This window comes from Manis pentadactyla, chromosome 4, assembly GCF_030020395.1.
Source record: "Manis pentadactyla isolate mManPen7 chromosome 4, mManPen7.hap1, whole genome shotgun sequence".
Lineage (NCBI taxonomy): Eukaryota > Metazoa > Chordata > Mammalia > Pholidota > Manidae > Manis > Manis pentadactyla.
Window position 1 is genome coordinate 138,009,187 of NC_080022.1, and position 27,629 is coordinate 138,036,815.

The window sequence follows — 27,629 nt, forward strand, 5'->3', positions numbered from 1 at the left end:
TAATATGGCTGGAGCCAGTAATAGAGGGAGGAGACAGGTACCAGAGGAGGTGGGAGAGGAAATGAAGCCAGACCAGGTAGGGTGTGGCCCGTTGTGGATGGGAGTTCGAACAGGTGGGTTTTAAGGAGTCTACCAACTGCACACCTTAAGAAGAGAGATCAGGAAGTCTGGGAGGGGGAGCGCAGGTCAAGTGTGCTCAAGGCCACATGGTCCTGAGAGTCAGCTTTAGTGGGTACCATGATCCCAGGACATCAACGGGGAAGGTCCAGAAGCACAGTCCCTTTGAGGTGGTCCTTGCCCTACACCTCTCTGTATTTTCTGTGTTCAGTACATGGTCCCAGACAGGAAAAAACCAGTAAGTGTTCGGCAAGCAAGCAAATGAATAAAAATTACCTGCCAAGTAAATACAGTATACCAGACACCCTGCTAGTTGCTTCACAGTTTAATCTCAAGTAATTCTAACCATTCTCTCTGTCTCTCTCTCTCACACACACACTCCAGTGCCCAGCCATGGGTGAAAATTTAGCAAAAAGGTTAGAGCATGAGCTTGAGAGTGGCACAAATCTGGGTGAAACACTACCACTTACTAGTCTATGACATGAAGCAAGTTGACTCCTCTGATCCTCACTTTTCTCATCTGTAAAATGGGATTCTTACCTCACCATCAGGAGCTGTAACTAAGATCATCCACTAACATGTCCAGCACTGCCTGGCACTCAAGGCCCGCATCAGTCACATGATGAAGGTCTAGGGAGGGCCCTGGCATCCATGTGTGCCCGGTGGGGCTTCCAGCAGCCCTCGCCAAGGCTGCAGAGGTCCCTCCGTGTCCTCCAGGGCCTCCTACATCCTCCAGCAGACTCTCCCGGCCCACCTGCACCACCACACTTACAAAAAGCACTAAATCCATATAACTCAGGAAAGGGGGCTATCCCAACCCTTCTCCAGCCATCCAGAGATCACAAATGCTCCCGTCCACCCGCTGACACCCTGATCTCCCAGTGGAGCTCCGAGCTGGGCCCTGCGGTGGGAGGGCTGCTGGGAGCCATCCCCGCTCTCCCTCCTGCCCATCTACCCACTGTCTTCAGGTCCAGGGTGGTCTCCTGGACCTCTTCCCAGGCCAGGGTCCCCCCAGCGTGGGTGAGGCCAGAGGCCTTGGCTCAAGTCTTCAACTGCACCTGCCCACCTTCCCCGCTTTGGCCCTGGCACCCAGGGACACAGAATAGGCAGACAGACAGACAGACAGAAGCCTGCTTTGGGTACTCTGCCCTACACTGGGGATCCCAGGGCAGCCCCAGCCTGAGGGCAAGAGCCCCGACAGAAGGGAGATACCACCCTGCCCTCAGGAGCCAGTTGGAGGAGAAAGACGTTTCGCAGCGAGGAAAGTCCTGGCTCAGGAGTGAGGGATGCAGGGACTGGCCCACTCTTCCCAGGCCAGACCTTGGGTCAGATGGTGCCCGGGAGGAAGGAGCCGGGGGCAGAGCTGACGTGGATCAGTCCCTGCCCCTAGTGTGCCAGCCTGGGCCAGCCCTTCACTGCCCCTGCACAGAGCAAATGAGGCCCCTGGGCTAAATGCCACACACTGAAGTGTGGATGGCACCTTCCAGAGGCAGAGACCCAACAGGTAGGAGGCCTTCCTGGGAGAGGGGGCCTGAGCAGAGCCTCAAAGGAAGGGTGGGAAGGGTTGGCCAGGCTGGGGCAAGGTGGGAGGGAAGAGAGATATAGGGCAAAACAATCAGGCCATTTCTAGGAGAGGCTGGATCTAGAACTTTCTCCTCAAGAGTAAGAAGTCTGTTTTATAAAAGCAAGGAAGGGGACATAAGTGTCTGCTATGATAGCCACAGCCCTGTGGGTGTTCCCAGATTCCCAATCCCCAGACCTTCAGGGAGCCACAAGCACTTCTGATGGGCCAAGGGGTCAGGGGGTGGGGCCGGTCCTGTGCCTGCTGCCTGTGATGGTGGCCAGAGCTTCTGTGCCCGGCCCTGCCTAAGGCTGGACCTGAAGCCATGGCCTGGCATGCCTGCTGGATTCAAACCATTCAGAGAGAGAGAGGCTATCTCAGTCTCTGTCTCAGGTCTCATCTGTCCCCTATCTCTCTCTCTCTCACACACACACACACAAACACACACAGAGGCACAAGAATGGCAGGTCCTACAAGCATGAGCATAGAGCTCCAACTCCTAACAACCGATGGTGCTGAAACAACCAGGCCGTGGGCGGTGGGACCCCTGTGAACATGTAGAGCCACACAACACACGCGCACACACACGTTAAGAATCACATTTCACTGCTCCTCAGTTCTGGCCTGGGGCCCCAGGGGTCCCCTAGTGAGGCCCCCATGCCCACTCTGAAGGCCCACCTCCTCCTTGCCACTCCTCCCTGGAGCCCGGCCTTCCTCCTCTCTCATGTGAACCACTGTCCAACTCTGCTTGTGACCATTTCAAATCCCAGCTCTGCCACCTATGAACTGGTGATCTTAGCAAACGCCATTATACCACTCTGTGCCTCAGTTTCCTCTTCTGTCAAATGGGGGTAAGAATAATACTTACATAGGGCTACTGCGAGGGTTAAGTGAATGAATACTTGAAAAAGGTTTAGCATAGTGCCCAGCACTCACTCAGTGCTGTTAAAGGGTTTGTTAAATAAAACAAATCATGATCGGCCATGGGCTTTGCTTTGGCCTTTTGTATGTGGAACTCCCAAGGGTGGACCCATCTGCTTCTCCTCAGGCCCTGGGAGGGGACCCGGAGGGCAAACCAGGAACAGCCCTCCTAAGTGCCACTGTCCTGACGTTCCTGGGGCCGCTCCTGGGGCAAGGCTGGTCCCTCTGTCCTCTTTTCCACTCACCTTCCTGGGGCTGTGTCTTGTCTGTCTGCTAAATCTTGAGCTACTCAGGACCCGCTCTCTCCCCAAGCCTCTGCACCCCCCAGTCTGGGCCCCAGTAACACAGTCCTCCCAACCCCCACATCATGTTCTTTCCCCGCAGACCTTTGCTTCTGCAGGTCCGGATGCCTGAAATGTCCTCCATCCCCACCCCACCTCCAATTCCCATTCATGCTTTAAGACTCAGCTGAAAAGTTTTTCCTGCCTCCAAGCTGGTCTGGGTGCCACTTCCTCTGCTTTCATAGCATCCTCTGCCTGTGCCCATCAGAGCACCCATCTGCAGACGGGGTCCAGTCCACTTGCCCAATGGGCTGTGGTTCCCTGGGGGCAGACACCGGGTAGGAATTCTCTCCCAGCCCAGAGCAGGACACAGAGGAAGCTCCTGGGATGCTCAGCACAGCCCACCACAAGGTAGAGCTCAGGAGGGCCCCCTCGCAGGGAAGTGTCCCATAAGGCATGGCCTCAGGCCCCCTCTCTGGATCAGGATGAGTCTGTGGACCAGACCAGTCCAGAGCAGCGAGCCCATGCTCAGCCTTCAAGGAGCTGTGGGGCCACCCAGGGGGGACAAGAGGCCAGGAGAAGCTGCTTCCAGAAAAAGGCATTACTGAAGGAAACCAGTGCTGGTTGGGGGTTAGTTGCTATAGAAACATGTCCTAACTATCTCCCAAACTGTTGTATGCACCACTGATGAGCTTGTGTGCTGGGCCAATTCAAGGTATATTCTGGGAGCACCAGAAGGTCCTCTCTGCTGGGTTTCCCAGCACCTGGAGCCCAGACCCTGGAGGGCCAGGAAGGAATCCAGCTTCTGGGGCAACCAGGCAGCTCCCTTGGTCCAGGGGTGGACTCAAGGATTGAAGCTGAGTCTCCGGGCTGCAGAGTCCCCCTGAGACTAGCCACAGCTCCGGCCTTGACCCCAACCACAGCCTCAACCTTGAGCTGGCCATCCGATCACAGAACAGGCTGCAACCCAGTCAGAGACCAGGCCACAACTCTGATTCCAAACCAAACCACACACTGAGCCCTGACCCAGTCACAGAGCCAGCCACAGATTCAGCGACCCACCAAACAATGAGTCTAGCCACTGACTTAAGCCTGATCCTGAACACTCATGGCATCAGGCACAATCAGATAACTTCAATGATGTTTTCATGGCTAACACCAAATTCTGCACTGCACTTTACATGGCTGCTGGGGATTTGCATGACCTTCACTTCCATGGTCTTCACAACTGGCCAGTGGGGTCAAAAGAGAAGAGTTATGTTTCCTGTCTGCAGAAGAGCCAAGTGAAGTCCAGAGGAGGAAGCTGACCTGCCTCCTGTCACCCTCCCTGTTCTCCGGGGACCTGGGGGTGGGATTAGGATCCCAGTCTCCCAGCAGGTGACAGTGAGCCAAACCAGTTGCTTTGAAGAAGATGTGCATTTTGAAGACCTGCTGGTACCTCATAAATATGCCATTTAAATACCCATTAATTACCTTATTTAGGAGATAATTAGTGATTAATAGCTTTGGCTATCTATTGTACTTTCATTTGCTCTGCCAATTCTGCTCCCAACAGTTCTGGGTTATTTGGAACGATTCTTCCAAGCCCCAGATGTCCCCCACTCTGTCCCGCCAGACTCTCGCTCCCCGAGGAAGCTGCTTTCACCTCCCTCTGCGGGGAGCTCCATGGCACCTGCCTCTGCCCCACCGGCAGCTCTGCCACCTGCAGGCTCCTCAGGAGGGCAGCAGGGCTGGGGGAGCCCAAAAGGAGGGACAGACTGGGTCCTCAGAGGCTGCAGAATGGAAGACTCCTTTCAGTCATCCCAGAGACCCCTGTGGGGAGCAGGGAACAGAGGCATCCAACAGGGGCATGGGGAGGCCAGGTTGGGGTCACAGACTTCAAGGAGAATGTGGGGGTCTCTTTTAGAGGCCTCTACTTCAGTGAGCCGCCAGCCCTTTGGGAAGGGCACCAGAGGCTCCGGTCAGCCCGAAGCAAGCAGCAGGCGCACATCCCACGTGGGCCATTCACACCACCTGCCACTCGGGGGTTCCAACTGAGCAAGGACGGGGCCCAAGGGTGCAGCTGCCCCCAGGCTGTTCATGTGGTGGCCAGTCACAGGGTGGGACATTGGCAGCTGGGACCCGGAGGCAGGACTACGTAATGCTCTCATTGATGCTCCAGATTACACTGTACTTGTACAAGAGAACAAAAAGGCAGCAAGGGATAAACACCGCCCTCCCCCCCCCCCCCCCCCACTGGGCAGTAATGGGAAGGCTGAAAATAGCTCTTTTTACCACAAGGGATGATTCCAAGTTGCTCAGCTGGGACCAGCCTGGAGGGTGGAGGGAGGAAGCTACAGGGGCCAAGGCAGGCCAAAGGGGTCTGATCAGGAGGGCAGTGATCTGGGCCACTCTGGGGCGTCCGGGAAAGGTCAAAGGTGGATGAGTGATGGGCGCCCACGGATGCAGATTCCTAGAACAGCTGCAGTCCCGCGAGCCTACAGGCCCAGAGCCCGCACACCTAGGTCTCTCCCTGAAGAGGTCAGGATCTCAGGACGTGACGTGCTCTGCAAACACTGAAAGCCAAGCAAACACAGCATCAGCAGCAATGGCTCAGAAGAGACCTCCGATCCACTAGAATCCAACGCCTCCCAGACAGAGCCTAACGCATTTCTATTTTTGCTTCCAACCCTTGTTTGGCATCCCCAGCTAACAGACGGCTACTTCCCCGCCTTCCAGAATAATGGGTCATCTCAGAAAGGGAGCACCTCCTCCCTGGCCTCTCCTGCCCCAGATCTGCATAAACAGGCTGATGCTTGCAAGGGAAGATTGGGCTCCGGACACCCCCCAGCACCCTCCCCCGGCAGGGTGTCAGCTCAGAGCTCTCCTGCTCACCTGCTCTCCAGCCCCAGAGAAGAACCTCATCAGGATGCCTAGAGAGAACAGCCTGACACGCAAGAGCTCTCGTTTCCAGAAGCAGATGCTAGGGCACCTGCCCCCTGCCAGCCCTCGTCGCATATACTGACCTCTCTCCCCACAGCCACAAAGCCCTTCCCCTGGGGTCCTGCATTCACCTCATAGGCAGGCCACAGCCCAAGCCCTTCAATGCCACTCCCAGCCTCAGACTGAGCCCTGACCTGGCCACACAGCCTCTTGGCCTGGCCCCAGCCTGAGCCATGGCCCCGTCTGAAAGTGAACCTCACCAACACAGCCTGGAGACATCCTGGAGGAAGCAGGGTGCAGGCCCCACTGCAGGAACCTGGCTCCCACCCAGGGGCTGCTGATGGTTAGGAACCTCTCCCCACCACACCTGACAGTAGGAGCCCCAACACTGCCCCCAGTGCCTGCCCACAGACCCCATGGGGGCTGGTGGCCATGAAGCTGTGCAGCCCTCCACAGACATGCTGCCCTGGAGGTGGCATTTACCTCCGGAGTGACTCACTAAGGCTCCCATTCGTTTGCAAAAGGGGGTACAATTTAGCATTTTCTTTCTCTTTAGAAAACAAGAATTTTAAAAGAGAGTGTAGAGAGATTTGAGGGAGTGGGTGGGAAGCACAGATCTCATTTGATTTCCAAACTCATTTGTTATGCATTCTCTCCTCCCCCTCCTTACCCCCAGCTCTTCCCCTGGGGGGCCCTGGCCACCTCTTCCACGTGGCTCCTGGTTGCGATCTGGTGATGGGCTGGGGCCCCAGGACCCCCAGGAGGCACACGCTCTCCAGGTCCCAGTTCTCAGCTCCCCATTTGTTCCTCCACCCCCACCACTTCTGGGTGGTAGGAGATGGGAGGAAGTGAGGCCCCTCAAGGCTTAGCAGGGAGAGAGGCCAAGAAAGAAGAAAGAGCAATGTTAGAACTGAAGCAAACTTAAAGCTTGTCCTGACCCCGGAACTCTTCTCGTCTCTTCTCCTTCCCCATCTACAGATGAGGAAACTGAGGCCCAGGAGGGTAGTTCAACTCCAACCAGAGCCAGGGCTCTTCTTTATTACACAGTTTAACTCCCAGGAATGCTAAATCCAAGCACAAAAGAGATTGAACTTCTAATTCCAGCTCTGCCTCTAACTTCATGTGTGATTCTAGAACCAGACACTTAACCTTTCTGGGTCTCAGTTTTCTCAGCCATAAAATGGGAACAACATGGGCCCTACCTCAAAGAGATGCTGTTGAGCCACAGAGTAGGGGAGCATGTTGGGGAATGCTACAAAAGTGAGCCACATTGTTCCCAGGTGCTAATCCCAGACCCTGTCCTTCCCTCTCCCTAGCCTGGTATCCCACAGAATTCCTGGGGGGCAGCCAGGCATGGAAAGTCCCTAGTCTTGAGAGCCTCCCTGGTCTCTGGGAGTTCACACCCTGGAGACACCAGACATCTGAGAAGGACCCTTTGCCCTCTGCCCTCTGTCTCCCACCCTGTATGATTAACAGGTGGAATGGAAAGGTCTCCAAGCCTCTTCCAGCCATGAACTGTCAGAATATACTAAGATGTACGTGAAAAAACATCACACCTTCTGGCAAGTCTGATGCAGGCATAGCCCCAGCGAGAGGGATCTAGCCATGTGCTCACACTGTGTCCCACCACTGGACTTCTAAACACCAGCTGTGTAACAGAGGCCTCCAGCTGGGACAGGGTCACATGCTTGAGGTGGAACTTCTGTTTGGACTTCTGACTCATTCAACCACCCACAGTCCAGGCTAGGAGGCAGCAGAGGGTCTCAAATTAGGGCCTGCTGGGGCCCACTAGGTCTGCTGCTGTGATAGGTACTCAGCAGAAGAACCAGAGACCTGCCCCCATTCCAGACATGCCCAACTGCAGGGAAATCCATGAGGACTTCCTGGAGGCAGAGTTTTAGGGAGGCCCTGAGTCAGGGCAGCAGCACCTGATTTGGCAAATTTGAAATCTTGCAGAATGTGATGCCCCTTCCCAAGATACACAGCAGAGCTATTCTGGTGTCATAGGCCTGGGGGTTTCTCAGAGTCGTGCCTCAAATCCCCTGGCACCTCCCCAAAGTCCTGAGAATCCCAGTGCTGGTCCCTTTCCCAGGTTTCCAAATGTTCCCTCCTCTGAGAGATCTGGCCATGGTCTCTGTCCCTGGGAACCATAGAGCAAGGGACCCAGGAAAGGGTCTGGCTTTGGGATGGTGAGAGGGCAGCTGACTCAGCAGAGCAAGGTCCAAACACAGGTTCTAGGCCCAGCTCTGCCACCTTTTCCTGTGGCCTTGGGACACTGTGACCCACCCCAGGCCTCAGTGTCCCTTTGCTGATGAGGGCTTTGACCATGAGGATCTGGAAGTGTCCTCCAGCCCTGCCACTGCAGGATTGGTATTAGACTGACTTAAATCACTGGGTTTGATACACTTCAGTTTGCTGGCCCCTCCCCTCACAGCAGAGGCCAACACTTGGGAGCAAATAAATTGGTTCCTCCAGCCTGGAAGGCCCAGCCATGTGGCCCCAGCCTGGCCCCTCGGGACAGTCCTGCCCCAGCCTGAGAGGTCCTGAGACCCTCCAGGCTGCTCCCTCTGTTCCTGCCTGCCTGGGGGCCTTCCACCTGCACTGCCCCCAAGCTGGCAGGTACCCCTAGGCTGCTGTGGGGCTGAGGGAGGGCCACAAGGGAGGACCACAAGGGTGCAGGGAGGAAGGGAGGGGCAGTGTGGCTGGCAGGAACCAGAACAAACCCTTCCCAACAAAGAGCTCACAGGGCTGGCCTCCACACCCTTGCAGGCGCTCTCACACAGCAGCCAGAGGGCTCGGTCAGAACACCCGAATCTCACCAGGTCACTGCCATCTCAAGGCTCTCCAGAGTTCCTGTCACCCTTCTGGGCCCTTCTAGGACCCTCCACCCTAGCCAGACAGATCTCTCCACTCTTAGGCACCTCCTGCCCACCCACCCCTACTCCCACCCTGCAGCAAGTCCCCCCACACTTACATCTTCCCATTCCAATCTCCTAGGCTTTGTTCAAGCCATTACCCCCACCCGGGAGCTTGCCCCTTGCCATCTTCCGGTCCAAATTCTGCTGGCCTTTAGGCCCAACTCCTAGAGAAATGCAGCCTTCACTGTTTCAAGCCACCACAGATCTCCTCTCTGTCGGTAAGCTACTAAAGACCTGCCCACAGGTAGCTTTGTGCTGTAAATTATCATTTTCTACATGCAGCTCTATGATCCTTCTCCTGGCCCCCACCTCCCTACAGCTGACTTTCATCCAAAAAGTAAGCTTCTCTCCTCCGACCACCAGACTGAGAGCTCTCTCAAGGAAGACCAAGTACTCTCCTTCCCACCCATTTCCTCTCAAAAATGGACACAGGCACCATCATGATTCTGGTCTGTGTGACTAAAATCTCCCCAGCGATCGGGAACTGGTAGTAACCCGTTTGGGATCCACACTTTGTGCTTTATCCAATCCTTTCTGGGACCTGACTATATTTTCTCTTGTACCTGGGTTCTCCTGGCAATGTGAAAGTCCTTTTACTGTCTGCCTTCATCTCCTGTCTGCCATAGTTGACACTGCCATGGCTGGCTGCTCAGGCTGTGCACTGCAAAAATCCAGGGACACCATTCACTAGACTTCAATGTGATGATCCTGGAGTCATGTGATGTGGTGGCACTGGGACCTGAACACCTGTCTCTTCCCCCAATATGTGGCCTCTTGGTCAGTTTTTAGAAGGAATGCCTCACAGATCACAGAGCAGACCACTCACCCACAGACCAGGTTCCCAGAGTCTCCACCTCTGGCCTTCATCTTCCTTTTGCTCTAATGTTCCCCACAGGGTGAAGGCCTGCTCATTTCTGACAATCAGCCTGCCCATCCAAGGTAGATGGTTCTGAATAACTAACCCTGTTCCATCCCCTGCTGGAGCCTCAGTTTCTCTAGCTGTACAGAGAGAGACTTGGGCTTCTGTCTCTGAGGACCCCCTCTGCTCTAAAGCTCATCTATCCACTCCACACAGCCTTTGCCAGTGGGAGAGAGGTGACTCCTATACACACTTTACTGCATGCTGTTTTCAATTCAGTGGCTTAGGAGCCTAAAGAAAAGTAGGGACAATTACAAAATGCCAAGTAGCCTGGAAGAGCCGAGGGAAAGAGGGGAAATACGATCATGCTGCGGCCAATCCCAAAAGCTCCTTGGGGTGGCAGCTGAGTACGGCAGAGAGTTTGACCCACAGAGGAGAGGAGGGGAATCCATGCTGCCCTCAAGGAAAGGGCCAAGCCTGAAATTGCAAAAGGAAAAACAAAATGCTAGAGCAGCAGGAGGCACTGACTGACACTCAAAGCAGGGCGCTGTTTTCCCCTGTCCCGGGAACCACATCACATGGACTCTCAGCCTATGTACAGACCCAAAGAAGGCTCACAGGCCAAGATAGAGGGGCTGGGACTGCACACCCATTCCATGAGGTGGTGACCTATCAGGGTAGTCCTTAGAGTCCAAAAGACCCAGCTCTGCATCCAGGCTCTAACCAGACCCACCTGGAGGGAGCTATTTCTCCAAGCATCTGTGCTCCTTTCAAAGGGGAGAGTAATATTTCCTCCCAGGATCATTGTGACTGTTGCCTGGTACATACATAGCACAAACTGCAAGTGTTAACTGCAGTTGTGAAGACTGCCCTGGCAAGTGATCTGTGCACAGGGTATGCACACACATACGCAGACACATGCACACACGGAGAGGGGAGGTAGGCGACACTCACACCCTGCCCTGTGCCCTCTGGGAGGAGTGGGGATGGGTCAGGATGGGGCTCAGTGGAGGAAGGAGGGAGACAGCCTTTCCCAGCCCCACTCTGTCATCTCCAAGTGCCTTCCTCGGGACAGGAAAAGGGAGGGCAGTGAGAAAGGGGGTGTTTAGATGTGTTCCCTACTTGCTGTGTTTCACACAACCAGCCCTCCCCACCAGGGCTCCTCTGGGACAGAATGGGAGTGTATGCTGAGGCACCTAAATCACACACCCAGCAGGTGCACAGGGGGATCCAGAACCAGCATTTGTGGAGCAGCAGTTTATTTACACATGGCGCAGTGGAAAACAAGTGTATGTGGGGGTGAACTCACACTCATTCCACCAGTGTCACTGCTTATGGGGAAAGGGGTTGTGTTCATGCCAGACCAATGCCAGGTCCTAGGGGATGGCGCAGCACCTGCCACCGTCACAGGTGGGGTGTGAGCTCATGGTAGATATTTACACATGCCAGCCTCACCCGCCTGCCCTGCTGAGACCAGGCTTGCTGCCACCCACTGGAGGGCTGGCCCTATGGGCTCTCCTCAACCCAGGGCCTCCCAAAGCACCATCAGGCCCAGAGTGTACAAACGGGCAGAGTCTGGTCCACCTCCTGCTCCCCAGTGCCCAGCTCAGGGCCTCACACAGAGCAGATGTTGGTGAATGAACGTCTGGCTGAATGAATGAAGGAATGACTAACTGACTCCCTTACACCGTGGGCTACACTGCCTGAGTCTGGGGGAGGGCAGAGCCCACGGGATGGACCAGAAGAGGCCAGACCGGCAGACCTCCACACCTGAGGCTCTGCTCGTCGCGTCGGGCTTGGGGGAGGGGGCGGGACGACACCCCAGCCGGTGGGGCGCGGAGCACCCCTCCTTCTTAAGAAGAAATTTGGGTCTCCTGACCGAGCTGGCGGCGGGGGGATTGTCGCGTCCTGGATACAGCGAGCAGCAGGACAAGGGGGCGCGTCCTGCTTTGCGTTGGGGGCGTGGGATGGAGCAGCGGTGGCCGCGGGACAGCCCCTTCGGTCCCCGTGCCCGGGTGTGCCCAGGGCCTCCCGACCGTGGCGGTAGCTCTCACAGCCGGACTGGACGGGGCACCGCAGACCTGGGCTTTTCCAGCGGGCCACGGCGAGGGGGAAGCGGTGTCCCACGAGGCGCCCGGAGGCGCAGGAAGGACGCGGGGCGCGCAGAGCCCCCTCTCCACGCTCCGGGGCTCTGGCCTCGTCGCTGCACGCCCAGCCCTCCCCGAACCTCCTCCCACCTGCGCTGGGGGCTCACCTGGGCCCGCCGCCCCTCCGCGCGGCGCGCGGTCCCTCCCCCGGGCCACCGGCCCTGCCCTCCCCGGCGCCCGCCCTCACCTGCACGGCCCGCCTTGGCCATGGCCCGGGCGGCGGCTCCGGCTGCGCTGCCCGCGCTCCTCGCGGCTCCGGGCCCGGCCGCTGAGCCGCCTCCGGCCCCGAGCGGACTCCGAGCGCCGCGCCCGGCGCCCCCGCCCCGCTCGCCTCGGCTGTCGCCACCGCAGCCGCCGCCGCCTCTCCGCTCCCTGCCGCTCCCTTAAAGGCGCCGAGCGGCGGCCGCGCCGCCCGCCTCCTCCCCGCGCCCCCACCGCCCGGGAGGGACTGACGGCAGAAGGCGCCCAACGCCGCCCCCGCGGGCCCGCACCCCCGCCCCGGGGCCCGGCCGCCGCGCTCCAGCCCGGCCGCCCGGGCCGCGTGGCCGCCGCAGCGCGCGGAGGGCTGCAGCCGAGGGGCCGCGCGACAAGGACCGGACAGGTGCAGAGTCGCGGCTGCGAGACAGGGAGACAACTGCGGTCCGGAGATGGGAACGCCGCCTGGGAGTCAGGGGCGCAGACACCGAGAGGCACAGCGCCAGGGGACGGCCCTGGGGCGAAACCCCAATGGGGAGGGAGAGATTCAGAGATGGAGACCCCAGAGCCTGTCACGGGGAGGGTGACAGAGCAACAGAGATGAGGGGAGAAGAAGGGACACACGGACATCCCCCGGGAGGTGGGCGTAGGGATCAGGGATAAGAGAGCACCCCTCCACAGCCCCCACCCCAGGGGGTCTGGACCACTGCTGGGACCTGGTCGGGCCAGATGCCTTTAACTCTAAAGGAACATGTATGACACGTGCAAATCCCAGGAGCCTAGCTGTGGGCAGCAGCCCTCTCCACTTCCCAAACCTGGGCTGCAGACATGCCGGCGATCAGGCCTGGTGGAGGCTGGGAAGATTGGGGTTGTGGCTTCTCCTGGTGGCCGCCAGGGATCCACAGTCCAGCCCCAATAGGAGTCAGGAGATGGGCAGCTGCTCTGGTGGCAGCTGGTGGGAGGCCCCAGGGGTGGGCAGTCCTCTCCCTGGCTCAGGGCTGGGCCAGGTCTGTGGGCCCAACAGATGCCCAAAGCGGGCTGCCTGGCTCCCTGCTGCTGACAAGGAGTAGGAGATAGTTGCTCCTCAGGGACTTTTCAACTCCCACCAAGCCCTCTGCTTCCTCCTGAGGAATTGGTAAGGGTGAAAGCCCATTACCATCTGCGGCCAGGCACCCAACCCGCCCCTGTCCCACCCTGGCCTTCCAGGGAAAAGGTCCATCCGAGAAGTCCACTCTTGGGCTAGCCATGGTCCTGACTCCAGGGTCCCATTAGCTCCTCTGTGGAAAATGGGCACACATGGGCCTAAAAGGGGTCTCAATGGGCATTTAGTCCAGCACCCCCTCTGGGGCCTTGACTCCATCCACAGGATCCCCAGCAAGTGGCCCTTCAGCTCCAAGTTTATTACATCCAAGTCAGGGAGTACAGTACCTCAAGCAAGAGCTCTTCCATCTTTGGGTGGCGTGGACAGCAAGAATGCTGTCCCTCCTTTGACCTGAAATCTGCCTCTTGTATGACCCGCCGTGTATGGATCCTTCAGATGCCTCACCCCACAGAACCAGGCTCCACAGGGCCCTCTGTCCAAACTCCCTAGTGTGGCGTCGCCTAGGGAGACCCACCACACTGGTCTGCCGCAGACTATCCTGGTTTGGGCACTGAAAAGTCCCACATCCCAGGACACCACTCAGTCCCAAGAGCTCTGGACTCTGGAACCAGACCGCAGCGCTGACTCCCACAGGGTTTCGGGAGCTCTGAGGCCCGGAAGCCAGAGCCGTTGGTCCCCAGCCTGGGCAGCATGGGTGGAGTCCTGAAGCCCTCCCACGTCACTGGAGTGTGGTGGGATAGGGGGAGCAGCGAGTTGTCAGTGGAGAGGCGGCATGCTCAGGCCTTCGCATCTGTCCGGCCATTTCACCCTCAGCTACTCTTCTGGGGTGTACTGTATTTTCCCCAGTTTACATATAAGGAAACAGAGGCTGGGAAGGTTCAGTGTTCATAGGCTTAGGCCTCGGCTCTGTCCTTTGTGCCTGGCCGTCTTCACCCTTCCCTACAGGTGGGGTGCAGTCAGAGGCCTGACCACCTGGATAATATCCAGGTTTGGCCACCTGGTCTGCAGGTGTCAGTGGTCACAGAGGAGCAATTGGGCCCTTGGCTCATGGTGGCAACCCTGCCCACAGTCTGGCAGGTGCCCTACTTCCTGGCATTGCCTCACATGTGTATGCACACACACACAGAGGCAAACATCCTGCTCAGGTGGGGTGGGCACGGGGGTGGGCACTGAGACCCCTCCCCACCACTCAGTCCTGTCACCACAATCCCTTGGGAGGTGTGGGGGGAGCGGTTAAAGAGAGGTTCCAAGTTGATGGGAACTACAGAAATCATTAGTCAGACCCCAGTCCACGCCCCACTTCTCAGATGGGAAGACAACAGGCCAGAGATCAGGGGACTTCCCGCATAAGGAGCGACTGTCCGGCTCCATCCATGGCTTCCCCTCTTTCAAGCTGCACCACAGCCCCAGGGCTTGTCTCAAGTTCAGTCCCTGTGTGGACCTGGAGTCCAGCAGGGAGTGCGGGCCCTGGCCCCCCAGGGCAGCGCCTGCATGTGTGGCTGTGAACAGCCGCCAGGGAAGTTCCGGCCCTGCCTTCAGACTGAGCAAACGCGTCAGGACTCAAGGCCATTAGATTAACTGGTGGGAGTTAACCTCCTGCGTCAGAAGAATCGTCCTTAATTGGAGAAAAGGAATAACTAGCAATTCAGAGCTGCTGACCTCGGCTGCCAGCCAGGGAGAAAAGCAGGAGCCAGCCATGCTTCCTGGACCTCCCGGCTCCGTGACAAGAGTGGTGGTGTCAGGGTCCCAGACGGAACCTTTTCTCTGCGACCTGGCTCCCATGCCCCTTCCTCTGTGCACATGCTGTTCTGCTTCTGCCTCCAGAGAGGCCAGCTGCTCCCAGGCCCAGCCAAGCATTTCAGCCAAGAGAAAACTAGGGGAAAAAAAGGGCAGAGGCCAGGGCTGTCTATTTCCCGGGAGAATGTGTGCACAGATGTGGACAGATCAGAAAGCTCCAAGCAGCTGGGAATGCGAGCTAGCTGGGCCGACTCCTCACTGCGATAGACCTGAGGCCTGGATCTCGATCCTGGACAGGTGGGTGTCAAAGCACTTGGAAAGGTAAGTAATAGTCATTAGGAGCCAACACGCCGCCCTCCCTTCCCCCCGTGGGAAGGCAGTCATGCCAGACTACTCTCATTTCCTTTTTGGACATGCTATAACTTTTTGGAGTTTGGTATTGCATGCCTGCTGGGCCTGGCACGGCTGCTGCCCAACTCTGATGGTGACTTTGTGAACACCACGAGTGTCAGGAGCTGGTCAAGTGACTTATCCCTGTCCACTGCTGATGGACACCAGAGAAGGAGGCCTGGGCCAGGAGTTGGCAGCTCAAGCACTTCAGCAAAGGTGCCACGCTGGCTGCCGCTGCCCGTGTCACATTGTCATCTCTGTCCTGAACAATTGGAAATACATTCCTTCCTGCAGCATCTCTGGGCCTGGCTCTCCACCCCTCTTGGCCCCCTTTTCACTGGTTCCCACAATTTGAAGTCCCTTGGTTGCTGTTCGCTGCCCTGGGGACCACCTCCAATCACAAAAGCAGCCCCAGAAACAGATGCTCTTCTTTGGAGGCTTCCAGAATAGCTCTGAGAGTGGCTGGCTCATCCCAGCCATCACCTCCTTGCCCCAGGATGCCCTCAATTCTGCCCACTCTCCAGGACACGGGAATGTGCCCTTCCATCCCACACTGCTTATTCTTCTCCTCTGAGCTAGGAGCTGTGCCTCCTCTAGTCTGTGCTTCTACCTTCGACCCCAAGAAGGGTTAGGACCCTGCCTGTCCCCATGCCCTCTGGCGGGAGCCCCTCTCAGTAGCTGCCATGACAACCACAGCCTCAGCCTCACAGCGGATGCTAGAAAGGAGACACTGAGTCAGCAAGGATCTCACTGGTGATCTCCTGCAGAGGCAGGAAGATTCCTTTAAGATCAACAACTGCCCCCTTAGGTGAGCCCTAGACCCCCATGTGTGAGAACTCCCAGCCAGGACAGATCCCCCCATTCGGTAAACCAAGCCGAATGCTCTGCCTTTACAGAGAATGCGTCCCCACTCTGTGCCCACAAATGTGGGCTGGAAAACCTAGACAACATTCATGGGTGTGCATCCTTGACATTTCCAAAAGATATTTGGGGACATCTTGCAGAAGCTGTTGAACAGGACCTCCTCAGATTTTTACCTGAGTGCCAAGATGAACTAAGGCTCAAGTCTAGATTCTACTTCATCCGTGGCATTCAGCTCACTTCTCTGTCTTACCCAGTGGGGTGTGCTGGTAGAAGGGATTTAGAGAGAGGGTCTGCAGAGGCTGAGGTAGGTTTTTCAAGAAAAGGAGCAGTTGGGTGGAGGTGGAGAGATGCAGCAGCTGCTCTAATGGCGGGAACGATGGGGGCCGAGCTGAGAAGGTGGCTGTCCAGTGGGTGCTGCTGTGTAATACACAGTGGGATCCCTTTGTCCGCTGCCTCTGGGAGCATCAGCCACAATTCACCCCTCCTTCAGCTTTTGCAGCTGGAGCTGTGTTTTCTGTTTGTTTGATGTCAAGACTGTTGAGATTGGCCCCAAGCAAGCCCAACTGTCTTCAAGTGATACTTAGACCAAACATAAATTAGGAACTGGATGAAAATCTAAAACTCGCTGCAAGAGTAGCCTTTCCCATCTGTGTACCTGCAAACACACATCAGTGCCAGAGCCTAGAACAAGCAAATGCCCTGGCCTGGCCCCCTGCAACAATGTTTACTTGTGACGGATTCCAGAACTCAAAAGACCAAACACCGTTGTAGATGCTAGGGTGCTAAGGAAGCAATTTCCCTTTGATCTTAGGGGGAAATTGCCTGTGGTTCCTGATTACTAATGCAACACTGTCCAGAAGGGCAGGAAATCACAGTCAGATTATATAAATAGATTGTGTAATAGATGGCAGCTTTATCTACACCTGGTCTACTGTCTACACCTATTATGGCTCTTGTACACCTGGCCACAGGTATGTCTTTCCTCTCAAGCTCCTCTGCTCTGCATGGTTCTTGCCCTGGACCACAGCAAGGTTCCTGCTCTGGCCATGCTGGCCAAGTACCACAGAAGCACAGGGTAGCAGTGTTGGGAGGTCCTGAGGGATCATCTGGACCCAAACCATCTTAATTTTGTTTGACCTGGAGATGCATGTAATGGAATATAGCAGGACTAGGGTGACCCTTCTGCTCCTTAGCTATGGCATCTACCCCCCCGTCTGGGCACAGTTTGTTTTTGTTCTTTATTTTGGTTTCTTTTGTCCTCATGCCGCATTCCATCCCTTGCCTCCAAATTAGTGTTTTTCCAATCTCCCTTCAAAAGCTCTTTCTCTTATATGTGTATGCACAAACATTATATATCTGTATGGATGTGTTTAAAAACACTACATAATAGAATGGTGGTGGGTAGCATGTTCTGCTTCTTACTTTTCCCCTTACATGCTTTTGAGATTTGTCCACGCTGATATTTGTAGATTTGGGTTGTCCTCTGACCTGCTGCATAATGTTTTATAATGTGAAAACACCTCATCTCATTTTTCAAACTCCCTCTTAACGGCCACTGGGCTTTCCCAGCCCTTTGCTGGTGTGGGCACTGGTGCAACAAACATTCCCCTGCAGGTGTTGTGTTCCTGTCTGAGAGGTTCTCTGGGGCGAATGCACAGCTGTGGAATTGTGGGGCCATTGGGAATGTGTGTATTTCCCTAAATACAGCACCACCAAATTGCTCTCAAGAAAGGCTGTTTGTTCTGCTAATGCCTTCAGATGAAGGACAGTAAGACCCAGGTCCCCAGCAGTGAAGTGACTTGCCCTAGTTTTAGCAACCTGAGTGTTCTGACTTCCAGCCCAGGCCTGGCCTGCTCAGAACTCCACCGCCTCTCCTGGGCCATCGCCAGTCTCCCTCATCACATGAGCAGGGTGGCTGCAGCCTCACAAGCAAGAACCTCAGCCACTGATACCAATTTCATCTCTCCTCCACGTCCGAGCACAGTGGTGCCCACCACAAACCTCCCCGGAAGGCCCCGGAGAAGGCGGTGGGAGGTCTGAGCTGAAGTCAGCACAGAAGAGCCTCCTTTGCAGCAGGAATAAACCTTGGCAGCCCCACTGCCCATGTGTGATGAAAGCTCCCACTAACAGGCCCGCCCCACACTGCTCTGCTCTTTAGAGGCAAACTTGTTGATACAGATCTCAAAGTGTATTAGTCTGGACTCCCCGGAGAGAATCCCACACTGCTCAGGGCTCAGGCAGCTGCTAAATAAATGCCAAGACAGAGTCCCTGGAGGGGAGGGAACCCCTAAGAAAGGACCCATCATTCTACCCATCCTTCTGCCTCCAGACTTTGCTAAAACCCTGAGACCTTTGTGAGGCTAGCTGGGAAGTTCTTCCTCATGTCTGCTCTATTTCTTTCCTGCTGTACCAACATCCACAATAACAGTAATAGATAGTTTCTGAGTGATTCCTAGGCTCCTGGAAGTGTTTTCAGTGCTTTCCATGTATTATCTCATTTAATCCTTAGAGCAATATAATGAAGGAGGCATTATTTTGACCATTCCCATTTTACAGATAAGGAAGCAGAGGCTCAGAGAGGTTAGGTATCTTTCTTTAGGTCCCACAGCTAATAAGCTGTGGACAAAGAATTCTCACCTAAGCCCTCTGATGTCCATGATCCTGTCTTCACCACTAGAGGGAAAAAGACAAAAAATAAGGCAGAAACAAGACACAGGAAATGAAGAGGCTCTATGGAAAATGCCAGGTGCAACCTCAGACAATGCACCGCCCCACCCTGACCTCACGCCTTCTTGCCTAGACTAGCCTCGCAAGTCTGCCAGGACCTTTGCAGCTGTGCCCTGACCCTGTGGTTTTCCAAAGCCCACGTGCAAGGTGCTCTGGCAGGTAGAGAAGCTGAGTCAGCCGGGCTTGGTCAGACGCCTCCTGGGGCTCTCCATGCCTCCCTCCTCTGGCCGCCAACCCCACGTCCAAGGCAGATCTCCTGGGCTGCCTGGCACTGCTGCGGTCATCTATTCCTATTGGAATTTGAATGCTTCTGGTCAGAATGACTAAAAGGCTGAGTTTTACAAGGGTTTCGAAAGTGAATTGACTCCACTTATTAAAGATATACTAGATTACTCGCTGAATGAAAGGACACTCCAGGGACATCGGGCAGCACAGCCCTTCGCAGAGACAGAAACAGCCCTTTCTGAGCCACTCCTGGGAAACCACTGTGGGAGACATTTCACCAAGCAGGTGCCAATTAAATTACCGGCTGAAGAATTGCAGTCCATCAAGTTCATCCTGGCCCAGAAGGGCTGCGGGTGAATAAAGAGGCAGTTTAGAAATCCCCTTTCTATGTAAATCCATTTCTAAAGGAAAGAGGCTAAGACTGAAAGGGAAGTGTCCATGGGAAGCCATGGGACCGAGAGGTATGAGGGTACATGGCGCTAGACAATGCGATGGGCAAGGCCAGATGCTGGGGAGGGGGCACAGCACTGCTCTTTGTTCTCGGATTCAGAATCCCTGGGGAGGAATCCTAAATGGGGGTGATGCTTCCTCTAAGCCTATGAGGGCTGAAGCTCAGCAGTCAGGAGTGTATAGGGAATCAGGGACTGTCGGAGTTGGGAGGACCTCCAGACCCTGGTACTGGGGGCCCAACAACAGGCATTGGGGGCCAAGGATCTGCAAGCTCCTTGCTCAGGGCTCTCTCCTCACACCCTCCTGTGGAGGGGTAGGGCTTGGCCACCGGCTTGTGGTAGGGAGTTTCTTCTCTCTCTCCTTGTCCCCTCCACCTTGCATTGCCAGTAGGAGAGCAAAGTATCCCAAGGCATAGGCAGCATTTGCTTTCAGAAGTAACGCAAGGCCTAGACGGTGTGCATGCGACACGGATGCTTCCCAGTATAACGGGCACAGACTTGGGCTCTCTTAAGCAAAAAGAAAATTTATTGGCAGGCTGTGGGGGTCTTGGACTGAAAGGAGGCTGCAAGGACAGGTGTGGAGGGCAGCCAGGAATGGAGGCAGCTAAGAGGGCTAAGAACCATGAAGCTCAACAGCCATCTTGTAGCAGAACGACTTTGGCCTGATGGTGATTCTTTTTCAGTGTGGCAGACACCCCCACCACTGAAGTGGTTCTAAGGGAACCTTATCTTTGCCTCACTCACTCAAGCCAGGCCTGAGTGGCCCAGTCTGGCACTTGTGAACATGCCCCAGCTTCCATGGGTGGGAAAGGGGCCTCTGAGGATCTCATCATGGGAGGCAGGGTCCTGCATCCCCACGACTATATTCTAAGGGCACTGGGAGTATCATGCACTTCTGAGGGCTGGGCAATTTATTTCCACAAGGGGCTGCATGGTGAATTCCAGGTTACTTAGACCTTGGGAGCTGTGCCATCACACAGACCCTGCAATCCCCACAAAGCTCACTCCTGAAGCCTTGCAGAAGTTAAGGGTTCCAGAACCCTCAGGGGAGTGTGGCTGTGTAGGATGTGTGAATGAGGCCCTTCCTAGAGGTGCGTGGGGCTGGCCCTCCCCCTGCGTGAAAGCCCTGGTGCCTGCTCTGCAGAATACTTCTAGGTAGGGGCCTGACCACCAGCACCAACACATGGAGAGGCTGGCAGGCCTGCTATAATGCCGTCGGGGCTGCTGTAGGCTGTATGGTTATAAATGTTTTGGCATCATAGTATTTTGTATTTGGGGATTAAGAACAACTATGATTTTCTGAGTTCAGATTATATTTCAAGCTATAGACTGCAAATGTTAACAAAAGCCATCTTGCCCTGTGACACAGGGAACCTGAGCTTGCAGAGGTAGACCTCTGCTCCCTCCCCACACTGAGAACTATTAGCAACCATGCAGGGGGAAGGAGACGTCACACCTGCCAAGGGAGCTCCAGGGAACTGTGATGGAGCTGATGAGCTCCACGGAGGAGGAGAACATGGTCTAGAACTGATTTCCTGTGAGACCTGGCTAGCTCTGCAGAAAGAGGCAATAAACCTTGCTCTGCATGCCTCAGAGTAAGGGATTCGGACATGCACTGTGACAGGGACACTGTTATGTCCATAGACAACTTGAGGGAGTGTGACAAGGGAAGGGGCTGGGCTCCAGAATCATCCAGTTCAGGGTCCCTTAATGGGGTACCCAGGCCTGCCTGGTTCTAGGGATTGTTAGCCCTTAATACTGGACATAAAGCTACAACTGTGTATATATGTAGACAGGTATATATGTGTGCATGCTTATACGTATGTGTGGTATGTATGCATAGGTGTAAGTATGCATATGTGTGCCTGTGTTTATATGCACATGTATGCATGCATATGTGTGCATGTGTGTACATATGCATGTGTGTATATGTGTACATGTGTTTGTGTGTGTGTTTGGAGGAAAAAAGTGTCCATAGCTCTTTCCAGATTTTTAGAGGGGTCCTTACCCTTCAAAATAGTAAGAACTCCTTTTTCAATTAGTCCCTTCGTGCACATGGGACTGGGACACGTTCATATCCAAAGCTGTGAATGATGATCTGAGTAAATTAAAAACAGTGGCAGAGCTAAGCCAACATCCCTGTCCCCTCCCACAGCAAGGCGGCCTCTGCCATGCTCGCCACAGGTCACAGTGCTGCGGCAGTGTCTAGTGTAGTCTCAGGCCCCAGCACAGGAGGAGGACCTGGTTTGTCAGCCCTCCCCTCCCTCCAGAGGCAAGGACAGCAGGATCCACGCTGACAGAAAGACAGACACCCCAAAGCCCGGCCTAGATTGTCCTTGAGAGACCCCACTGAGCAGCGGGCCCTGCATCTGTTTCAAACATGCCTGGGATTTCTTTTTGACACTAAAGTAAATGTTGGCAGGAGAGCCACCTACGTGGCTGACGAAGGCTGCTGGCTTCTCATTGGAGGGCTGGGAGGAGATTCTGCAGGTCTTTGAAGATTGCCAAGACCGCTCGTCACACTGAGCAGATATAAAATCCAGTACAGGGAGCTAATGAAGGCTAGGATGCTGGGCTGAGGACACTGCCCAGCTGGCCGAGAGGGCAACGCGGCTGCTGGTGCTTCCACAGTCGCCCCTTTTGCGTGCAATTCCGTCGGATTCCCATTGTTTTTAACTCAATAGTTTGGGCAACGGTTCTGTTTCTCATTTGCTACAAAAGCTCATCCCTGCAGACCTCTGGCACATTTATTGTGAGGCTGGAATTTATGATGGATTGGATTTCAAAGGAGGGATTGATTAAATACAGATGGAACGCTTGGCAGGGTACTGGGGCTCCCAGTAGACTCCCCCATTTAGAAACAGAATAAAGATTAGCAAACTTGAGCAAAGCAATCTGGGGCAAATCATGATTTCAAGAGAAGGGAGGGCAGACATGTGAGGGAAACTGCTCATTCCTGTTCAAGGGCATCTTCTTGAAGCCAAACCAGAATTCTTTGTTGGGAGGAATACTGAGCTGCCACGCCGCTCTCCACTGCCTCACCCGCACTCAGTCTCAGGCACACACACTCTCCTTTCCACCAGCCTTGGGACTGAGATGATGGTGGGGCTGACACAGAATGGCTAAACTCCTCTAAAGGCTTAGCCTAATCACATTATATCCACACACATGCCCTCCCCTTTCAGCCCATGCTGTTCCCTCTGCCTGGTGGGTCCATTCCCCGCTTCTTTAACTCCCAGAGTCTCAATTATGTTTCAAGGTCTTCTTCAAATGCCACCTCCTCCATGAAGACCACCAAAATCACAAATATCACTCAGGAAAAACGACTCAATCGTCTCATGCACAACCACAGAATGCTCTTTCCTATTTCACCTGTTTTTCATTCTGCCTCACAAGGGTCGGTGCCTTAACTATCTGTGTTTCTGTGCAATGAGCCTTAAGTGAATGCTCATGCAAGTTAACGTGTCTTATTACCTCAAAGACATGCTGCTTTTTGGGGTGCACACTGGCCTGTCCATCCAGCTTCGATTCCCTCTGCCTCAGTCTTCCTCTGGGATGCTGCCCTTATCTAAGTCCAGTCCATGTGGTTGAGCTGCTGCTGATCCATCCCTTTTCCGGGTGGACATATGACTCAGATCTGACCAATCAGCACAGGGATTAGGCTGAGGTTGGTGGGCCTGTTACCTGAGTTGGGCCAATCAGACCGAAGAACAGTAACACAGAGGCTGGCACTCCTGGGCATAAGAAGCTCCTTTCTGCCATAGTTGCTAAATGGAAAATGTCAGGCTGGGGCTGTTGGCACCCAGTATGCCACCACATGGGGAGGGGCTGCCTGAGAATGAGGAAACTGGAGACAGGGGACGCTGGCTTTGCCACTGTGGCTGGCCCAGATGGGGCAGGCAGCATCTGTGGAAAGGTGCTGGGTAGGCAGAGCAAGCCCACTTTCTGCCCAGGCAGGGGCTGGGACAAGCATGTCCAATTCAGCACATGCCTCTGGCAAAGGAGGCGAGGCCACAGGCGAGCCCGCAGCACAGAACAGAGCCCCAGCACCCAGCAGGAGGTTCTGGGAGGAGGAGCCGGCCGGCGGCAGGCTGGGTGCCAGGGCCGAGAGTGGGCCACTGCTGTACACTGGGAAAAGCCAACATTTGTAGCCAGACTGGGTGACAACCACTTGCTAGTTGGGAAAATCTCCATCTCACTTGGCTTCTATTTCATCTGTAAAATAGGTTAAAAATCGGGAGTTCAGGGTTAGTGTGAGAATCAAATGAGATCGTGTACACAGTCAGCACTCAAGCAGGGGATTGTTATCATTGCCCCGTGAGCTGGCTTCTGGGCAGGGCCCCAAGCTAGCGGGAATGCAGGGGATGAGGGAGACAGATGATGGAATGCATGGAAACTGAGGCAGCAGCTTGGCCAGGCTGCATTAGGCAGGAAATACATCTTCGTCATCTTTATATGCCCAGAACTAAGCACAGCGCCTGGCACAGAGGAAGAACATAGCAAATACTTTAAAATGAGATTGCACTTAAAATTGACATCTGCTGAGATTTTTCTAGAATCATCTACTTGGGAGAAAGACAAGGTCAAGTCACACAACGGAAGGATACCGGCCTTGAAATCAAGACACAGACTGAGTTTGGGTTCAGTCAGTGTATGTCTGTAAGACCCTGAGCAAGTGTCTTGATTTCTGTAGGCCTCGACTTCCCCTGTAAAATGGGGCTATCAGTGCATCATCTGCCAGCCCCATAAGGATATGGTCCTGCTCACAGAGTTCTGGTGGCCTGGGAAGCCCTCCAGCAAGCTTGCAGGAGATTGCCATGGAGCAGTGAGTCCCCCGGCCAGAGGGAATGCTTATCTGCGGGAACCCAGACAGAGCGGCTGCAGGGGGCAACCAGGTGGATTTTGCTGCTCAGGGTTGCCAACGACATGGCTAGGCAAGTGTCGCCGAGTGTTCGGTTTGAAGGGCAAAGAGCGGGAGACACAACAGGAAAGCACACAACAGGAGGAAGATAAGCACTCTGGGACTGAGGCTGTGAGGGGTCCCCGGGGCCATCCTCTGAGGCATCAGTCGTGACACTCATGGTTAATGTTTACTGAGCACTTACTGTCAGCCAGGTGGTACTCTAGGTGTTCCTATGGATTATTTCCCATAATCCTCGCAATAACCCTGGTGGCACTATTGTTATTCCCAATTTCACAGGTTAGGAAACTGAGGCATGGAGGTTGTCAAGAGTTTGAACTCATGGCCCACATTCTTAACCAGCCCAAGTTCCTGCTGGTACTCTAAGCAGCATGGTTACAGTGATCTAAAGAGAGGAGAGAATATATGTAAAGCATTCTGCACATTATAAAGTGCTGAGCAGATGTGAGATGGTGTTAAATCCAAGATATTCACCTAACCTATCTTGGTCTCTCAGTAATTCTCCAAGAGCGGAGGCTGGACCGTTGTGGTTAAGAAGAACCACCTCTCCTGCCAGGAATTATTTGGCCCTTTGTTTTCATTGCCACCTTCCACCCCCTGCCCTGGAGACTGGCCCCTCTCCTGGTGGGCCTTTGGGGCTGTAAAGGAAGGTGGCAGCACAGGCTGGTGGCTGGCTTTATCTCCCCAGCTCTCTGGGCTCCAGCCTCCCATGGGCTCCTGAGGAATCAGTGTCTGCTGGGGCCTTCCTGGGTCAGATCCAACCCAGGCTTTAGGAAGCTGGGGCTGGGGGGCCTGCGGCAGAGCCCACATGTCCAGGGACTGAATGCTCCTGCCCTTCCTGATCACATTTCAGAGGCAGGCAGCTTGCTGCGCTTCTCCCATTCCCCAGGGATTTGCCAGGCACGGATAGGGACAGACTCCGGTCCAGGGCTCCGCCCAGGGGGGGTGGGGATGTGCAGTGGGCTTCTCAGCACAGGCACGGAGACTTTCTGCAAGGCTTCAAAGCCAGTAAGTAGAAGGTCCTACACTGACCTTAGCAAGACCAAAGTGAGGACAGACCGTGTGTGGGTGGGAGGTTCTAGGGAGCCAAGCGCACCAGGAGGGAAATGCTGACTAGGTCCTGGGAGGGAGGCCGGGAGGAAGGCGGGTGGGGGAGGGCAGGGAGTGAAGCGAGGTAAGGAGAGCACCCAGACGGGGGCAGAAAGGAGCAGGGCGTGGAAGGTGGCAGTGAAAACAAAGGGCCAAATAATGCCTGGCAGGCAAAGGCTTTGACAAGACCTGCTTTCGGAGAGGACTGGCAGTGTCTCAGCAAAGATTAGCTCCCAGGGGCCGACTTCCGGTTGGGCTGCTGAGTAGGAGTTAAGCAGCTTTTGGTGGCAGGGTGCTCCAGAAACAACTAGACTTTTTAAGATCCTCTACCAAGGATTTTATGGTATTGGAATGGGCAGAGGTGAGGATAAGAACTTTAAGGTCCAGGGGTGCCATGTGGAGTGAATGACATCACAGGGATGGCATATGCAGATGGCTTGGACTTCTCAAGGGGTGACGAGGGTACAGAGGTGGTCAGGAAGGGACAATGAAGGAGAGGCAAATGGCTTCTCTTGGCTCCAGAGGGGAATGGCAGGGGAGCAGCCTCTGTGGCTGACTGCGGAGAGCCCTGGCTCTGGGAAGAGTGGGTGGCCCAGGTGTCTTGCTTATTCCATGGCAGCAGGATGGGGTGGAGCCTGTCCTCCAGACATACCTGCTGGGTTGCTGGGGACACAGACTCCATGGTGGGAACGGATGGCCTCAGCTGTAGCCGCAGCCCAAATCCAGCAGGATGAATGGAAAGCCAGCCATTTTTTGCCTTTTGGGTGTAGTCTTGGGGCTCCCCACCCCAGGCTGAGTGTCAGAAGATATGCTGCAGGCCCTTTGAAGTCTATGAGAGCAGAGCAGGGCCTGCTTTACAGGACGAGGGCCCAGGCAGGCTGGCAAGAGAAGGGCCTAGTGTTAGAGCCATAGTGGGAGAAGGCTGATCACAGAAGCTACACTCTGCTTATCAGAGCTGTGCACTCCAGGTCAGGTGCGACCCAGACTGACACACGTTGCCCGAGCTCACGTGGGCCGGACAGCTGGCCCCACCTGGGATTCCTGGACCTCTTCCTGAGGACTCACAGGGAACCCTCCGGAGGTCTGGAGGAAGCCCTTTCACCCTAGCCCATGTTACTGGGCTCAACCAACGCACAAACACGCCGGTGTCGAAACAGATTCTCTCTCTGCCCTAGAACCAGAGAGCTGATCCGGAAAATGCCGGTATTTTGGAAGATAACAGATGTGCCGCCGCCTTTCTGCTGCTTTTGAGGAGCCCACATGACCCCTCCATGCAGGCCCTTCCAAAGGGCCCTCCTACTTACGTGTTCTGCAGAGAACTCTCCTCACTCTCACAAGTTGCTAAACAAAGAGCTCCTCATACAAGGAACGTACATCACGCCACAGAGAAAACCAGAAACTTTCTGACCTGGGCATAGAGCCCCTTCCTTCCAGTTGGGTGGGGTTCCAGGGCTTCACTCTGACCCCTACTCCTGCCTTCAGGACCCACCAGGCACAGCGCAGTTCCTGCCTCCTCCAACTGCCCACTCCCTCCCACACCCACCCCCCCTTCTGGGAAGCAAGAACTGTGAGCCAAGGAAAGGAGGTGGGGAGAAAGAAGATACTCGTCCCATCTCTCCTCTGACCCCCAAAGGAGAAGGGACCACAGCCCTGAGACAGAGTCAGTTTTGTGGTCCCCCATTCATTTCTCTCTGTCCCCATGTCCGAGGCCAGCCCAAGTTCTGCCAGTCCCCGCAGCCACTCTGCACTTCATTCCCTGACCAAGGCACTCTACAGCCGCAGTTAGCACGAGCCTGCAGGGCGCATCCCTTGTTTAGCAGGAAGGAGGCAGGGTCCTGCTGTTCTGAGTTGGAATTCCAAATGCATCAGTGCCTCAGAATGACAGGATTTGCAGTTCGCCATAGGTGGCATCCTATGTCAGGTCACAAAAGGTTAACACAGATTTTTATGGACTAGAGAGACTGATAGACACCAATCCTAAAACTGATCCCAAGAAAAAGTGTGTCTTCATTCTTTCATTAATTCAGGAAAGAATTTACTGAGCACCAACTACATGCTAGACAGAGGCCTTGCCTCATAGAGCTAAGTAGACTAGAGGCAAGCATGCAAACAGGTGAAAACCCTGTGGAGCTGGACAGATTGGAGTGGGAGGCACTGAAAACCTACTCATGAATTTCAGCATCTCTGCAAATTGGGACAGCCTA

General features: G+C 55.0%; 1 protein-coding gene across 3 annotated transcripts in view; it reads right to left on the reverse strand.

Moving 5' to 3' along the window:
* Window positions 1-12,136, reverse strand: part of PITPNM3 (PITPNM family member 3) — an 85,143-nt gene extending 73,007 nt beyond the window's left edge. For 2 of the 3 annotated variants that reach the window (XM_036896100.2, XM_057501000.1), the window contains exon 1: window positions 11,914-12,136. In XM_036896100.2, the coding sequence (XP_036751995.2) occupies window positions 11,914-11,935 (22 nt within the window). In that variant the 5' untranslated portion in view covers window positions 11,936-12,136. The remainder of the gene's footprint in view (window positions 1-11,913) is intronic. The other variant, XM_036896101.2, reaches the window with a different exon arrangement.
* Between the last annotated feature and the right edge of the window lie 15,493 nt (window positions 12,137-27,629).